The sequence below is a fragment of the Azolla caroliniana genome, unplaced genomic scaffold (assembly GCF_043228905.1).
Source record: "Azolla caroliniana isolate FFs.n. ecotype wild unplaced genomic scaffold, voAzoCaro1.0.p SCAF_3, whole genome shotgun sequence".
Taxonomy (NCBI): domain Eukaryota; kingdom Viridiplantae; phylum Streptophyta; class Polypodiopsida; order Salviniales; family Salviniaceae; genus Azolla; species Azolla caroliniana.
Window position 1 is genome coordinate 22,852,909 of NW_028230438.1, and position 18,699 is coordinate 22,871,607.

Below are 18,699 nucleotides of genomic sequence, written 5' to 3' on the forward strand. Positions count from 1 at the left end.
TATTTATTGATGGGATTAATATCACTTGTATTGATCCTCCCATTGTGTAAAAAGTGGAAAAATGTCCTAGTTTATTGCCTCTATTACCATCATTTTTGTTTTGTTCATTTGACACAATGTTTCTAATCAATCATGTTGTATATCATCCAAATTATATGAGAATAGCATATCATGAACATATAGAAATAACAATCTAATCCATTTCTAGACCGAACATTGTGGGAGAAACACAATCCACTTCACTAAGCTATCACTTCAATAATCGAAGGGATCATCTTTGATTGTCGGATCATTATATTGAAAGTCAATGGATGCTTCAATATGCACATATCTATTTGGTAACGTTTTGAAAACAAATTTCCGGGCTACTTGGATCTATGCTAATTTTCCACATCTAGTCAATCTTACTCTTTGAGCTTTGTAGCTAAATTATCATGCCCCAATGTCATTGTACTCAATTTGAGTTATGTGGTTTCAAGGAGTGCTAAAGAGGTGGTGATAGTAGAATAGAAATAAAGTTGAAAAGTATAGATGTGAATGTGTGTGTGTGTGTGTGTGTGTGTGTGTGTGTGTGAGAGAGAGAGAGAGAGAGAAGAAAAAGAAAAAGTTGGACACAAACTATAGTAGGAGTTTTGCTCTTAGTTGGAGCTCATTAATGTCTTACCTTAGAATACACGAGGGAGTTTTATATACTAGTTCGTGTCCCAAGGTGAGATCCTTGGACCATATGGTTTTGATTACATGTAGTAACTTACAATCAAAACTTAGTTGGAGCTCATTAATTCCCTGACCTTAGAATACATGAAGGGGAGTTTTATACTCTAGATTGTGTCCCAAGGTGAGATCCTTGGACAATATGGTTTTGATTACACGTAGTGAGTAGCTTACCATCCAAACTTAGTCCAAACCGAACTAGACATAAATGTAGTGTGTTAGATTTGGTCCAACACAATAAGGGGCATGGAACATGGTTTTAAGTCTAATTCTTTTATAAGCTGAAGTACAATTTAGTGAGAAGTGCTAGTAAATCTAAGTTTAAATACGAAGGGTTGTCTAGTTTTGCACGTTTTATGGTTTCTATTATGGGTGTGAAACAAAACACGATAAAAGCAGCTATGAATAAAATTAGGGGGGTAACCTTCGGGGATGCCTCAATTATCATGCACAATGTCCACTTACTAAATTTGAGTTGAACATTCCTTTTTTTTATTGAAATGATGTCAGAATCATTAAGAATCTTCGACAAACCATCAATAACCTTTAGTGAAGACTTTGGCACATTTCTTAGAGATCTTACAAATTGTTAATTTTTAGCAAAGTATTATCTCCAGCTGTAAATTACAATGCAAGTGCAGTGTAGATGTCTAGAAATTTAAACTAGAGTATCCTCAGTATTTCTTCTCCCTATTCCATGTTACTTCTAGGCAGCCCAACACTCGCAAAAAGGATCAGCCTTGCAGTAATTTCTCAGGTTTAATACTTGGATTTAGAAGGGCAATGTAATATCAAAATAATCCAGATGACTAGGTATAAGACCATGTTTAGTAATAATAATCAGACAGAGCAAATAAAAGATTGTCTTAAGAGTCCATCTAACAGTCAATAGCACGCATAACATAGGCCATGTAGTTTATAGGCAATTACTTCTCTGAGCATTCATTAGCCAATTGATCAAACTGAAATTAAACCTGAATACAATATGATCAAATCTCTTTAAGTTTAATGAATCTCTTCAAACCTGTAACTTAATTCAAAATCTAACATCTAACTCAAATAAAAATGCAGACATAAGAATGCTTGCTGAAACAATAAATGCGTGATTTTATCTCTTATGACAGATAAGCCAACAAAAATCTGCAACTTCCAGTCACAAGTTAATTCAAAATTTAACTGTCATACTTTTAACTCAAAGTGAAACATAGAGATGAACATGTGTGATCAAATGTCTTAAAAGGGGGATAATATACCAACCAAAATATGGTGAAGATTTTTTCCCCCAATCGAATTTGTTGCACTAGATCACTGCAAGATCTTTGCAAGAATGATCCTGCAACTATACAAAGAAAACTGGGAAAAAGCGTAGTTTACAACATCCCCTCAGCAGTTTTGAAGCAAAACAGTTATCATTTACAAACGCTAAGTAAAGAATGCACAACATGCATGACTAGCCTTGTAGAGTTTGCTAGCTCTGGGGTTAAAGGTGTTTTTGCTAAGGCATGAAGATTACTGTAAAGTTGTTCAAGGAAACGTCGCATGTGCGGTGCCAGAGCAGGATCATGAGGATTCAATGCTAATGCTGCATCTTTGATCCACATGAGCTTTTTACCAGTATCTTGTCCAAGATCACATCCAAGTTGTTGAACTAACGACAAAAGAACCCCTTGGCTCAAAGGAGGTGGTGACATTGTACACATAGTTGCAAGATCCACCTGCGATGCCATCAAAAATATCTATTCTTATCAATAATAAATTTCATCATTAATACACATCTAAAACCAATTAATATATGTTAATAAAAAGAGTGCTGTTCATATGAAAACTGGGAGAACGAAAGCTTCTTAGTCATATGCGAGGAGGAAAGGTAATAAATGCAAAAAGTTATTACATGAAAGAGGATAAGTAATGAAATTCAATATAATAGAAATCACAATGAATAACAGGTTTCCAAAGAAATAATAAGAGAGAAGTTAGGGAATTGACTAAGCCATAACATGGAAGAAAAGAGGAAATGTGCAAAGTCAATAAAATGATAGAATTCATTTGCAAGGAAGAGGTTCCCTAAGCATTTATTACTAGGATCAGAGAAAAATGGAAGTCATTGGAGAAAGAAATAGATATTTATGACTCTCTGGAGCCAAAATGACCTTCAAAACCAACAGATTACATCTGAAAATGTTGTCCTATCTTGGTCAAGGAAAAAACAAAATAAGTGCACAAATATATATTTAGAAAAACTGCTCAAGGTATCATGGCTATCTCTCAAACACTTGGCTAAGAGAATACCCAGAAACATATGCTCCTAAGGAATTTTTAGATAGTGTAGACAACGAACAAATCAACTGACATGGGAGAGAAGAGACAAACTAACACATGGTTGGAATAATTTACATGGATGTTCACTATGATAAAATAGCTGGGAAATCATTACATGCAAATTGAGGACAAAGAAGTGGAGATACAGTCTATAGAAAGTAGTCACCTGATTACACAACCAAGAAACAATTCCTACATCAGTTCGTGATAGTGCTTTGTTAAACGCCTCCTCCAGTTTCCCTTCTGCAACTAGTCTTGCCAATTCTTTGGTGGGATCTAGCGACTCCTCTACATGTTCTACTGTCATGGCCTGGTATTAAATAAATGTAGAAATAAATAAAAGAAAATTATCATTCAAAACTGATACAATTACAAATACATAAAAGAAAACTGTCAAAATACACATCCCCCTCGCAAAATTCCTAAAGTAAGCTTCAATTTTCTAAATCTTTTATCAACAACTTCGCTTTCACAGAAGAATAATTATCTTGGAGTGTAATAATTGTCTTTTTTTGAAGCATCTAAATTGAAAATTCGAACCTATTACGTTTTAGCATCCATACTCCATGATATTATCAAGGCAGAGATTGCCACACCACCAATAGCTAAAGGCTCTCATCAGGTTAATGTTCTTTCTTCAAAGTACACGAATGCCACCTAGACATATATATGCCATTTTGGCTTTGAGGACTTTAGACTGTTGAGAGAGTGAGGGCAACTCTTTACATTGGTATGCCCAAATAGCATCATGGTATTCCATGGTTTCAGCATAGACACATTAACTCCCTTCCAGTACTCCTTGAGGACTTTAGACTGTTGAGAGAGTGAGGGCAACTCTTTACATTGGTATGCCCAAATAGCATCATGGTATTCCATGGTTTCAGCATAGACACATTAACTCCCTTCCGGTACTCCTTGAATGTGCTATCATTTGCACCAACTCACTCAGAGATTAGCAAACACCAGGCAAGATCTCATTCAGCAGCTTGAGACTAGGAAGATATAGATGGAACCTATGGATTGATAAGATATCAAGATGTCCTAATGAGACCAACTTCTATACATCATTTCCCAAGTCTCTATACAACAGAGAGAATCTGGTGTAATAAATTTTATGAGACCATCATAATTTTGTTTGTGGTTCTTTGAATTGTGTCTCTGCATATTTTTCAGGGCCACCGCAGACCGCACTGGCAGCTTCACATAGGAAGAACCAGGGCCCTGTGAATATTACCTCTAGGTATACATAGAATAATGTATATGCAACCTTTTCATCTCCCAAAAAGATTTCTGTCTCTGATCTTTTGACCCATGTTGCAGTGGTGTTGTGTACATACCATTACTTGGCAGTTTTATCAAGGTTTACCAACAAATCTTTATTTGTACAAAAAGACTTTAAATGGCCTATGGTTTACTAAACAGTGAGGGATATCCTGGAATTTTGAAAGTAGACGTGGTAATTCAGGAATTTCGTTAAAAGGTTAGAGCTGTTTTGGAAAGTTTCCCAATAAATATGCGTTTGAAACAGATACATGTACAATTAAACAAAAGAGAAAACCTTCTCCGGAATCATTGAACGAGCAACGCCTACATTCTCAATAAGAGTAAGCAGCTTCTTTTGTCCATCAGCCACATCTTCTTTCATTGTTGCAGCAATGCTTGTCACAGATGCAGCCGCTTCCTATTCAAATAGTATCCAGTTAGTACGAATATAAAACTTACTAATTTTAACACACCCTCGGTCTCCTTACTACGTTAGCAGAAAAGAAAGAAATGTTTCTCAACACATGCCTGTAGGGCTGTTGTAAGAGCGCTATGAGAAGAAACCATTTGCTTTTGTACTTGCATCTGATACTCAGATAAGCCTTTCTGGAATGTAGCATCTACTTGTCCAAACATTTCTTGGCAAGCCCGTTCAAAACCTGGGATAATGGATGTCTCTAGAGAGGAGGCTAATCCATCCTGGAAATACATACAACAATATCATTATATCAAACTAGACAAAATCAAGTAAACACGTAAATTTAATATATTAAGCAATTCATCATGATTTAACTTCTTTCAACTGGCAAGCACATAAAGAATATTATAAACATAATGCTAAATATATGTTTAACCTGTAAAGCTTGCTTTCCACAGGTTAGGAATTGTGTTTGAAGTTGCTTTCCAAGTATGGCTTCAATCTTCCCTCCAACTGACTTATCAAGCTGGGCGATGGCTTTCTCTGAAATACCTTTCTGCACACAATTCAAAACCTCATCATCAATTTTTGAAGGATGTGCATGTTCGTAAAGGATGTACTGTTGTAAATTGTGTTAATGAGAATGTACTAACGTATTAAGACTTCATGAACGACCTTTAGGACAACTAATGTTTTAAAAACTGCCCCACCCATTCTAAAATTCCCCTAGGTTTTAGTTTTTGCAGGTTGTGGTCATCTGGGATATGGTATTTAAGCGAACACCACACCACTATATTTCTATGTTTTGCTCTCGATCGCCAAGGCTTTGGCACTGGGTTCATGGAAAAAACCTTATATAAAGGCTTCTGACACCACACTCACACACTCAGAGAAACTAGAGCTTCCCTTTCCCTCTTAGAAGTCGTTTGCATGCAAAACACCCTGCTATCACTTCAATACATTTGTTTTCCATGCAATACAGCATTTGTTTCTTATAGCCCATCTACCCAAATTCTTTGAAGAATAGCATCAGATATATCAAATACTACCGAGCTAATCATAAAAGTATGTTCCATCTTGCTAGCAACAAACCCCTGCAAGGATGATATAACAGCTATATTTGTAAGGGTCTCCTTATTTGCTGGATAGTCTGTTATGTCTCTCTTTTGAGAACAGGGATTGCATGGCTCCTAGCAAGTAGACGAGAATGGTGAATGGTCACCACTTAGTCAAGATAATCTGATTGGTTTACAACTTAGGAAGACAGAAGGCTATGATGGTCCAGCACGCGAGCACTTGTATATACATGGGATATCTTTTTTCACTTCTGGTATACATCGTTGGCAGGGATTCATACAGAGGTTTCTCACCTAGCTAGATTCACCACCAAGATGCATTGATCACTCACAACAACTTGGATGGGGGATCGACCTTGATACAGTGGGCGATCTTCGGGATATCTTGGCCCTAGTCCTAATGCCAAATATGTTAGACTTGACGTAATTGGATCTTGTTTCTTGATCTTCACCTAAAGGTTGATTTTGGTCTTGTTCTTTATCTGAGATTCACCTTGGACTTTGATCTTGGTTATCCAGTAGAAAGGCTGAGTCTTTGGATAGAGATGCAAGTGCTACAGACATATTGTGACAATTCGAAACATCAAATCCTACTAGTCTAATATGATACACAGCTGACTAAGAATGCATTTATCCTTGGAGGACACAGAAATGTCGCTGTTATTCTAGCAGCAGTGTCCTTCAAGAAGTTGTTAGCTTTAACTGCTGCGAAACATTGAGGATTTCAAGAGATAAGCAAGTGCTACAGATATACTTTCACTAGTTAAAACATCATGTCCAACTAGTCTAACATGATATGCAGCAGACAAAGAATACATTTATCCTTGGAGGATACAGAAATTCAGCTCTGTTATTCTTGCAGCAGTTTCCTTCAAGAAGTTGTTAGCTTTAACTGCTGCAAAACATTTAGGCATTGGAGAGACAAGCAACTGCTACAGATATACTGTTGAGATTTAAAACATCAAATCCGACAAGTCTAATATGATATACCATCTGACCAAGAATATATCCATCTTCGGAGGACACAAATTCGGCTGGTATTCTTGCTGGAGTTACATTCACAAAGTTGTTGCCTTTAATTAAGCTTGGGATATTCATTAAAAAATGGAATCCATATTTTCTAGACATATGCATAATAAGAGCTGTACGGCCTTTATATCAACCACATTCACCATTAAAACACTAGTCTACATCCATACACAAAGTAAGGAATATGATGAAAATGTCCAAAAAGGGACAGCCTATTACAAACCTGAAAGGTTTCACTCACTGCACTGGAAATAGCTTTTTCAATGCTTGGGGTAACAAGTCGTGCAATTGAAGATCCTATGGAAGCAAGCTCCTTCTTTGCAGATCTCTCAAAGGCTGCAGGCATATCTTTATTGAAAATATTTGAAAGCATTGTGGTCATCTGTTCAGTACGTTCCCTCTCAATAATTTCACGTTTGGCATTATCCTCTTGCAAATGAACCATTATTTCATCAACTTGTGCTTTAAGCAACTTTTCCATGCGTTGACCAAGAGTAACCTCCATACTCTTTACTTCTTTCGCAACAGGAATGGAAATTAGATTCCCCATCTGTTTCTGGAATTCCCGCTGCATAATTACTAGCTATAATACAGAAAATAGCAAGAGTATCAGCTTTAGAATAAAGAAATAAAGATTTATTAACATCTCTTAAGAGGCCAAAATGGCCTCACACTAAACAAGAATTAATATTGCTAGTAGTGAAATACCCTGAATATCTCTCAGGATTTAGCTAAAGATATACAAATATATTTTACATGCTCTTGGGTAAAGAAAAATATTCTCCTCAACTAAGCATATAGCCCAATGAGCTACAGAAGTTAAAAATATTGCATAAACAATACATGAGTCTAAACTGTCTGAACAAAGTCGTACCTGATTGAAAGAATCTTGGAGGGTGTTAATCTGTGCAGCTATAGCAGATGGAAATGTATTACTGCTTAACACACTTACTGAACCTTGTTCACCAGCACTTACTGAGGACTCGGGAATGTCTGAAGGTGGAGGTATCATTGACATTGGAGTATTGGCATCAGTTTTATTCTTATTTTTCTTTTTACGGGTTCGTGAAGCTACCAACAATGTTGATGAATCATCAATCTTCACTGAAACTTCTTTGAGCTGTTCACATAACTCATCTAGCACAGGTCCACTGGACAATTGCTCTTCTCTGGTGCTTTCTTCAGATTCTTTACTAGGCTCAAAGTGGAGTCGATCAACTACATTGACCTCTTTCCTGAGATCTGAAACAACTAGATTATTCTCCAAACTAGTATCATCAGTATAAACCAGATTACTATCGGTCACTTCTTTTGTTTCAACTGTTAATACATCTAGATCCATCTTTTCAATGTAGTCTTCTACCTTTGATCCCGATTCAGTCAGTTTCTCTGATATAATGTTAGGTTCTTCAAGAGGAGAAGCCATCTTTACTACTTCAGATTCTCCTTTCATTCTTGCAGCCATGGACATTAGCTCAAAGGGTGTTACCAAATGCTGCTCTGCCATAGCTGATGATGATGATGCAGTAGTTGTAGAAATAACCTGCCAATCTGTGTCCTCACTTATTCGCATAATCTCATTTGATGATCTCTTTGGAGACAGAGGATAAGAACTCGGAATATACAAATCAGGATTACTTTCCAGCTCTCCACTAGTCTGCTCAAATACACGAACGTACTCCTGTTCTTGTGGTAAGGTGCTCAATTTTGGACTCTTTACAGACAACTTGGCAACTGATGATCCTCTGGGACTTAACGTAACAGGTCCAACATGAGGAATGGGAGCTACTATCGTGGGAATGTTAAGTGAAAGTTCATTATCTTCTGGTTCTTTTTTGGAAGAACCGATAAACAATCGTACATTAGAGCTTGTTTGTTCTACATTAGCAGATGAAAAATGATCATCATTGACAGATTCTTCGGTCAAAGATATCCCTGATATTGGACCTGGTGATTGCTCCCTTAACATGGAACTTACTTCATATGCACCAGAAGAAGGTTGTGTATCCATTGAATGCTTTATATTATATGCTTTTACATTGTTTTCAATGGTAAAAGTTGATGTTTCTAATGGAGGCACACAAAGTGACAAGTCCAGAGAATATTGTTGTATAGCCTGTGTTTGAACACAGTAGAAGTGCAAAATTCCATCATCATAAGAAGTGTTGTGTCCAGTAGCAGTAATACTTAGAATGGGCATCGTTACTGAGAATTCTGCCAGATAATCCATTCGCGTGGCAGAAGGACTGGAACCATAGTCCACATGAACTACATATAATGCATTCTTCTTTGCATTTGCCAATAAAATTAGAGATGCTTTGGACACCACTAGGACTTGATTGAAGAATGAATCTTCAGGTGAGCCTCCCAAAGAGCTCTTAAACTCAAGTGTCTGGATACATTTCCAGTTTACAGAACCTGAGGTAGGGAACCATCCTTCTTCACTCGATGGCACCCACAGTTTGAGCTCTCTATTAAGAGGACCCTGACAAAAGAAAGAAAGAAGGATTTATTACCACCTCTAAAATACCATAATGGCCTAGCAAAGATGTATTTCGGCTCTAGTTCATAAAACTGATCCGTAATAATCTTTTTCTTTCTATGAAAAATATAAGTAAATTAACATTGTACCGCAGTAACAAGAACTATATGGTCAGCATGATGAGAAGGTGCTAGAAATGACACTGCTCCAACTGGTAAACCAGAATGTGGAGTCAGTGTACCACATAAAAACATGCTTCGATCTGTCCACAACCGTACCTGGAAAAACCAAACACCACATGGATTTGAGCTGACTCTGAAGAAAAATTGCTTCAGAACTTTGTCTATTCCTGGAATTAATTACAATAATAATAAATAGAATCTCCAAAATACCGTTCCATCCTTTGACGCTGAAGCTAACAATGATCTGCTCTGATAACAAGATGAAATATCGGTAATTTCATCTTCATGCTCAGTTGAACAGTAGATACCTTCAATTGGTCTATCGACATTGCAAAGCACTGGCTCTTCTGCAACAAATCCACCGGGGGCAGCAGTCTGCTTCACTCTTTCAATGTCAATGGTTATAATATACTTATTAATTCCAACCACTAGAACATCCTGCAAAGCAATTAATCGATCAAGATATAGTTGAAGATTGTAAAAACCATGGCATAAATACTTTTAGAAGTCAAACTATTTAAACCACCGTTGAATCAGCATGCCAGCATATCCGGGGATGGACAGATTCCCAATTCCCTGAAAATTGTATTGCGAGCAATATATTATCTGTAATTTGCAATTTATTATCTTCACCAGGACATTCTTCTATTCTACGAACAAAAATTCTTCCATCTGAACTTGCACTGTATCAAGTTTTAATTAGCATAAGTATCCAGATAAAGAACAACGATTGTGAGGAACTATGAAATATAAATATTGGTATACCTCGCTAATAGGTGAACATCTTCTGAAAAGAATTCCATATCTGTAACTCGCTGCATTAGAGGAGTCACAATGTCAAAACTTTGAGATCATAGAGAAAAATGATGGATCATGTGACTATGTAAGAACAAACGTGTTTCTAAAATTTAACATACATTTTCTGATACAATATATAAGAGGAAAACTCCGAAATACCCCTGAATTTCTTATTTCTCAAAATGCCCAAGTAATGAAGATTCAGTTTGGGGAAATAACAGAAACTCCAGGGCACTCAAGAAAATTCAAGGGCATTTCACAGTTTTCCCTTACAAAATTAGAGGCACATAGACACATGACAGATGTGATAACAACTAACTAGAATAAGGCTCACATACCTCTGAATGGCCACGAAGCAAGTTCCGTAATGCATTATTGATATTCAGAACTCGAATGTGCCGATTTGCTCTAAGCCCATAGCATATGTAATTAACATTTACAGCAATTTGCCTACCCAAGACTAATTGTGGGTCCGAAAAATATTTTGTAATAGTGGAAGCTTCTAGTTGAGGTTGTGCTTCCCCAGAGAGTCTTGTATCAATATCATAAACTATATATTCACCCTTGAGATGCCGACCCTTTGGAGTCTTATTACTTGCAAGCCTTGTGGAGCTAGAGACTGGAGCAAGGCTAACAGGAGGAGCTGAAGGTATAGCTGAAACAGGAAACTGGGACACTTTGGGATATACATCAGGGGTCTGTGAATCAAGGAATCGTGACTCAAGTGAGCTAGAGACTCCCTTTGTTGATGGTTGATTAGTTAAAAGAGCCATCAATCGTGCACTATCCAGAGCAGGTGTGGGTGTAGGGGAAGGACTGGGACTGGGACTAGGATTGGATGAGTTTATGCTTTGATGCAATGAAGGACCAGATACTGATTGTGCCATTGGGGAAGAAAAACCTGGGTGTGAAAAGCCAGGTGCTGGATATGGAGGGATGTGTGGACCTTGGTCTTGAGGATATGGTGGATACTGATTATACATAGAACCTTGGGATACAAAAGGATATGATGCAGATAGGTTAGGGTAAGGTCCCGCAGATGCATTATAACTACCAGAAATAGGGAAGTTGTGATAAGGACTTACTGGAGGAGGGTATGGATTCTGTGGTGGATTAAAACCCGATAATGGTTTATTAAAACCTGATGGTTGTGGGTTTTTGAAAAACTTATGAATGTCGAAATCCCCAGGAGATCCTGCTGAACCCATGAGTAGCTATGCTGATGGTACAAACTGCTTTATAATAGATGATATTACCTATACCTGTAATAATAGAAGATTATCAGATTCTTCACAATCCCAACAATAAATATACAGATGCAGTAATTAGTTTCATGCATACATCACTTGTTCTGTTCATAAAAGACATTTGTGCCTATTTGATGGACAGTTATGCATTGTAAACCCCTATGAATTTCATAAAAAGAATATTTTCTATTTCATGAACTGTCATGTATTGTAACCCTATAAGTAGGTCCTTAAACCTAGATTTGCCGATGCCCTAATGAGACAACATACAGATGGCAACAGTGCTGTGCTAGAAGGTTCTCAAGTTCATGGAAGAAAAGAGAGGACTACTTCAAAAGTTCTCCTAAAGGAGGCAGCCATGCAGTTGAGCCATACTTCGCAGCACATTAGTTCACTCATAACAAAAGTACAAAAAGAATAATATAACATATTAAAGGGTATATAGGGATATGTTAATACTATCAAATCCATCTAAAATCAAAGAAATGAAATGTCTGTGCTGAGCAGAGCCTTCAGACAGTAGATTATCAGCAGCAGGTGAAGATAATATATACCTTAGCCTTAATCAAACAAAGAATTTTAAGTTGGAACTAAAAAATGTAAAGATGAATACAGAAAAATGAGAAAAACTGCTATATTAAAATGATATTAGCAGAAACTTTGAAAGAGAGTGCAATCTTCACATCTAATGTAGACCAGGCCCAAGAAGAGCAAGATAATTGAATTATAAAACCCATGCAATCCCACAACACTATTGCCCAAAGCCCATGACATAAAAAAACTGCTATAATAAAAGGATATTAGCAAAAACTTTGAAAGAGAGTGCAATCTTCACATGTAATGCAGACCAGGCCCAAGAAGAGCAAAATCATTGAATTATATAAAACCCATGCAATCCCACAACACTATTGCCCAAAGCCCATGACATAAAAAAACTAACATTTGCCAAATCTAAAGATGTATTAGGATACATGACATTATCCCCACCAAAGGTAATGCACTATACAATATAAAAGGAGATGCAAAAAGTTACAAGCATAAGGTATTATGATATGTACTAAAACAGATACACAAATAGCAGCAAGGTCATCCAACCACTGCATAATACAAACAAGAAACAAGGAAATGTCAAACATGCAAAATAGGAAGTGCCTTACATGATGAATCACACAACAACACGACCATATTTCTCAAGGCATATGACCCAGTAATGTAGCATAAAGACCAAACCCAATCACTGAACACTATATATTGACAAGAATAAACAAACATTTAAATGAGTCCATTTTGTAGCAAGAAGAGTTTAAAAACCCCAGATGTCAGCATGTACATTGGTATATCACCATTTTGTTAGAGCTCCTCCATGGTAGGTATCATGTACCATAGTCAGAACAAATTGTCTTGCCACAATCCAATAGTGATTAGAGAGATTGTAAATGTTCTACCAGATGATCATCAACTTCAATATAGCTTGGTATACTTTTGCATTTCAAGTCTTCCGAGCCCACGAATAAATCCATATAGCGAGAGACTACCATAAATTTCACAATTGAATTTTATGTTGATATTTTGGTATCACTATTGCAGCACTTGCCTTTTGGATCCTAGTATAAATATATTTTATGAGAGGATCTACCATAACACGATAGAAGTTCATGCTGACTATTGATAATAACAAGAAATTCATTTGACTATGCATTTCTCTTCTGGGCCTGGAAATGAATTCCTTTAGTCAGAGACTACAATAAATTTCATAATTGAAGTTTATGCTGATTGTGGATCATTGACCTACCATGGTATCACTATTGCAGCATTTCTTCTTTTTTGGAACCTACTATAACTTCATTTTGTGAGAAGATCTACCATTATGCAATTGAAGTTCACGCTAAAAACGATAATGCAACGGTATAAAACCTAAGGTATTCAACTATGTATCATAATTTACAGATAAATTCCTGCAATTTCGTGTGAAACAAATTTAACAGAGAAAAGGTCATGCAAGGATGAGGAATCTAAATTCTTTTAACTGCATGTTGACTATGGGTAATCATAAATGTTATGCAGAGTCCAAACTAAATCATAACCCGATTTAGATACCTCAACACAATTTCGACATCTTAATATAATACTTGGCTTGCAAACAGTGCAACTTGTTGAATTCGTATGGCAATAGGCCTTGCCATAAATTTTATGCAGAGTCAAAACTAAATCATAATTTGATTTAGATATAACACAATTTCGTCAAATTAACATAATATTCGACTTGTAAACTGTGCAACTTGTTGAATTCTTATGGCAATAGGCCTTGCCATAAATTTTATACAGAATCAAAACTAAATCATAATCTGATTTAGATACCTCAACACAATTTTGTCATATTAACATAATACTTGGCTTGTAAACTGTGCAATTCGTTGAATTCTTATGGCAATAGGCCTTGCCATAAATTTAATGCAGAGTCAAAACCAAATCATAATCTGATTTAGATACCTCAACACAATTTAGTCATAGTAACATAATACTTGGCTTGTAAACAGTGCAACTTGTTGAATTCTTGTGGAAATAAGCCTTGCCATAAAGTATCTGAACCTCCTCTTCCTTCACTTGAGTAAGAGAGTACACAAGACAGAACTATATGGGAGGATCAAGAGACATGATATTACAGTGAAAATAACTAAAGCCTTTAACAATAAATACAAGCGGATGAAAAGAAGAGCTAGCCAAAATATTTAACAAAGATCAAACGACGCTACATGAAATTCATAATTAAATAAAAACTACAATTTTCTGCAATAAAATTTAAACCAGGAAAAAATATTGTGCAAGGAAGAAAAGCCTGTCTACCTGTAAAATACATACATTATAATATATATATATATATATATAAATTCCCACACATATACCAAGACAAGAAAAATATAAAAAAAAAGACATTTACCAGAAATTACAAACCTTCTTAAAATAACAATAAAAACATTTGATATCATAGTGAGTTTTCTGGTAATAAATCTAGCAGATAAATGTTTGCAGAATAAAGGGAAATAGCAAATCCTCATAAACGATGATATTACAGTGAGTTTTCTGGTATGTTTTACAGAATTTCAGCAGAAAAACAGTAAGAAATCTAGCGAGCAAATATTAGCAGAAACTAAGGAACATTTATGCAAGGATAAATAAACGTTTAGTTTAACCAAAATCGCAGGAAACAAATGAACATAAGAAATTCAACAGACAATATTTCACAGAAAATACGACAGAGCAGAAGAAGAAAACATTATACAAGGATCAAAACAAGTGTGCAAAAATACAACGAGAAATAAAGAGACAAAGACCTGTAAAAACCTGTTGATAGCACTAGCAATTAGGTCGTGTTTAGCAAAGAAGACTTTTAGTTTAATGAATAGGGTAGGGACTTAGGGTTAGGGGGGCAAGAACCAAGAAGAAAAATGGAAACAGAACAAGAAAAACACAGAGAAAGCGGAGAAGAAGGAGAATTTAGAAGCAGAAGGAGACTGTGAGTTGCGGGGGATCGTACCTGGAGACGAAGAAGCTCCGCAAATCGCCGCTGCAGAGAGGTAAACCTTCACACATTCGTTTTAGTATTCCATGTATATATACGTACATATGGACGTATATACGAATGTACGTACATACATTACGTATATAAGAAATACGTATATATGTATATATATGTGCATACATGTATATGTACATATTAAATGCATGCACGTGTTACCACTGCGTATACAGAACATCTATATATGTATGTATAAATCTATATACATACATACATACTGCGTGTATTATAAATATCCGCATACTTTGTTTGTGGTGGAGTTGGGTGTCTCCTTCTTTTTGTCTCAGGTGCTTGAGTTCTTCACCAACTCAAAGGGGGGTCCTTCGGGTCGAGCTCCTATGCCTCTCATTGTCCTCCATTGTAAACTTTGTTGTGTTTGGAGTCATCGAGAGAGTTCTCGAGGCAGGTCATCTATGGGGGGAATTTGAGTTTAAAAAATCGAATGGTTATGCTATGTTCTAATGAGTGTAGTCATCCTTCCATTGTCTTGAAACCGACCCCTTTGGATTATGTGAGTTTATTTGCAACCCCCCCCCCCCCCCCATTTGCCACTGTGTACTTATAGTTGAGCTTTGTTCATTTTTAGCCACATGATATATGTATGTGGGAAGCCAACTTAAAGTCAATGGCTACACTTTGCTCCTGAATGATTATACATATGCCCTATTCTTAGATATGGTTGATCTACGACTTTGATGTTCCACGATGAAGAAATTCAAACACTTTTGGCCCTTGAAGTATGTGACATAGTGCAATGGCCCAAACCCTTCTTGTTATGTTAAATGGTATTTGCCTCAAATATCCTATTATATGATACACTTGTTGATGTGATGCTACGTTTATTCTCTTTCCCTACCAGGTTGGTGCCATGACCTAATCTCAAATGTTGTTCTCTTGTTATCTACCAATATTGAGAACGAGTCGATGTGTTAGAGTTATGATCTAAAATAAGCATATGATAAGGATAAAAGATAGATAGATAGAAAGGAGAGAGAGAAAGAAGGGTGCCGATCCATCTGACCACCCCCGAGCGAAGGGATTGAGACGGACTCAAGCCTCGATCGGCGTCCCATACCACCGTCGTGGTGTCGAGTCGTACCTAGTGTTGGCGCGCTCGCTACAAGAGTTGACCCACCATGAAACAAAGTCTTGACGTAGTCAAGATATGATCAAATGAGGGTAGCTAGGCCTCATATTTATAACGATACCCAAGGCCCCCAGGCAAGTTCACACTTGGCCTAACGGGTTGTCTCAATCCCGAGGATTAAAAGTAATCTTCCCCTTCTTTACACTCTCATTTAACCGTCACACTTATCCATGTGTATAGAATACTATAGTAACTTCTCACCATGGGATATTATATGGTCGTGCCCGTAACATGATGTGAAGATATGTGTATTTATCCAATGACCCCATGTAGTAGATGCATAAGTTCTCTATTGCATACCAAGGTTAGGTGATGAAATCATCGATAAGAGAGTGTGTGTGACTCTAAAGAGATATCTACGAGAGAAAATGTAGAGAACTAGGAATTCTAAATAGAAAACCAATGTGAGGCCTACGTAGTGGGAACATAGTAGAAATTGGGGTTTATGAAGAAAGGTATACACATAATAGTGAGTGAAATTTTAGGGGGTATTCAAATCAACACTTCATTGATTTTAAGCTCAAACAACAAAGTTACAAGATTTTATGCTAGGGACTTTTTTCATGTGCACGAGTTACCCACATGAGATAGAAATGTTATACGCTAATGTAATGTGACAACTTTATGTACCTGTGTTCTATTTGAATACAATTCTTCACCCCCCCCCCCCCTAAAACCTAGGCCATACAACCTATGCCAAATGCATCATGAACCACATTGTTGAAACTTGAGATCTATACAAAAATGATTCCTTTGGAATTGTACACATGTCTTTAATTTGACAACACCATTGCTTCTCTTATCAAATAAATGGACAATGATAAATAAAAAGGGAACAACTCAAATATCAAGATGGAGGATTTTTACAATCATGTTGATCGTAAAAGCAAAGAGAGTCGGCCTTGACTCCTCCAACTATTCATATTGCTTGTGAGTGCGCATGAAACACATAGAAATGGGTAAAGAACGATCATGTTGACTATAAAAGCAAATAGAGTTGGCCAATATCACAAAAAATATAGGAATGGGTGAAGAAACTTTAAAATATATGAAAAGACAAGTGGACGTAAATACGTGAATGTCATTTAATGTCCTTTAAATGCAAGAATCCCTTGTTGTAGCATACATGTAACACAATGCTTTTTAATCATTGGCCAAGTAGTTTGGGAAATTACTGTCTTCCCTCATTTGGTTTTCTCCTTTGTCCTATCCCTTGTTTGGGTAGGAGTCCACCCATAATTCACAAAGTTGTGAACTCCCATTGAAGTGTAAACATTTATTCCTACTTATGTTTAGAATAAAACCTGGGCATAGCAAACATTCCACAGAAGCAAGTATTCGATGTGGTGATCACCGGTACCTTATGCTTGATGTGGTAATAACTGCGGGCATAAACTACCTTGCCTAACATTTTTATTATGAAAGGACATGTGATATCTATGTTGGTTTCTGGATTAGCATTGTGTTCAAGTTCTTTGTTATTATCATTTAATCAAAGTTAAGTTTGTGATGGGAGTAAAAATATGATGTTTACTGGTGGAAAAAAAGTTCCAATATTTGATGTGAAAAATCATTACTAAAACTAAAAAACGATGAAGCATTGATGATTAAAAGGCAATTATATGTTGATGTGTAAATATCATTGTTTATTTTGTTGTTAGAGGTCTGCAAGTAGCATCAATTACCTCATTGCGTAGGACCAATGTTTAGTTGGTTTGAGTACCTAATAGTCTATGGGATGAATGTAACCAAAAAACATTGCCTACCCCATTCATCTTTACAAGAGGCCATTGAAGGTTCTTTCGATATGTTCATGGACAGACGAGATATGCATTGGTGTCATGTGTAATCATGATTACACTTATCGTTTATTGATTAGGTGCTCATCTTTTTAATAATGTAACTTCTAATGTCTTATAATCGAAGTGATATAATTGTTAGAAATAAAAAGGTACTCATCTTTTTGATAATGTAACTTCTAAGGTCTTATAATCGAAGTTACATAATTGATAAAAATAAAACTCTAAACAATGACGTGTAATTACACCATTATGAGTTTACTTAATAAAGTTCTATTCAATGATGCATACCAATACGTGATGCAAAGTTCGACGATTCCAAAATCTAGGTATAAAACGTGATAACATATAGTCTCCATAATGGCTTTATTTTTCGTAACTAATGTCACTTGACAAATAACAACATGTAATATCAAGTTGACATTGCCCTACGAAGATTCAACAAGGAAAGGACATTGTGATGCCGAAAGACATTTCATCGGCATCCATTCCTTACTATTATTACAAAGAACATGCATGACCATTGACAAGTGGTCGATGCTTGATAAACCTTGACACGAGCCAATGTTAACAAGTGGAGTTCAATGACTTCATAACAATCATATGAAAGGAAAAAGCTTTGAAATGGCCCCTGACATTTTCGTAAAT

General features: G+C 36.3%; 1 protein-coding gene across 2 annotated transcripts; it reads right to left on the bottom strand.

Annotated features, from left to right (window-relative positions):
* Window positions 1–1,874: 1,874 nt before the first annotated feature.
* Window positions 1,875–15,189, bottom strand: LOC147866671 (enhancer of mRNA-decapping protein 4-like). 2 transcript variants are annotated; one of them, XM_087317128.1, is made up of 13 exons: window positions 15,064–15,189; window positions 10,620–11,543; window positions 10,249–10,298; window positions 10,010–10,166; window positions 9,694–9,921; window positions 9,451–9,579; window positions 7,694–9,304; window positions 7,043–7,402; window positions 5,151–5,270; window positions 4,821–4,995; window positions 4,625–4,710; window positions 3,200–3,343; window positions 1,875–2,429 (listed from the first exon to the last, which is right to left on the bottom strand). In XM_087317128.1, the coding sequence occupies exons 2-13, from the start codon at window positions 11,487–11,489 to the stop codon at window positions 2,124–2,126; spliced, it is 4,236 nt and encodes a 1,411-aa protein (XP_087173254.1). In that variant the 5' UTR covers window positions 11,490–11,543; window positions 15,064–15,189; the 3' UTR covers window positions 1,875–2,123. The 2 variants fall into 2 exon arrangements, with proteins under 2 accessions (XP_087173254.1, XP_087173253.1); XM_087317127.1 differs by having other exon boundaries at window positions 4,592–4,710.
* Between the last annotated feature and the right edge of the window lie 3,510 nt (window positions 15,190–18,699).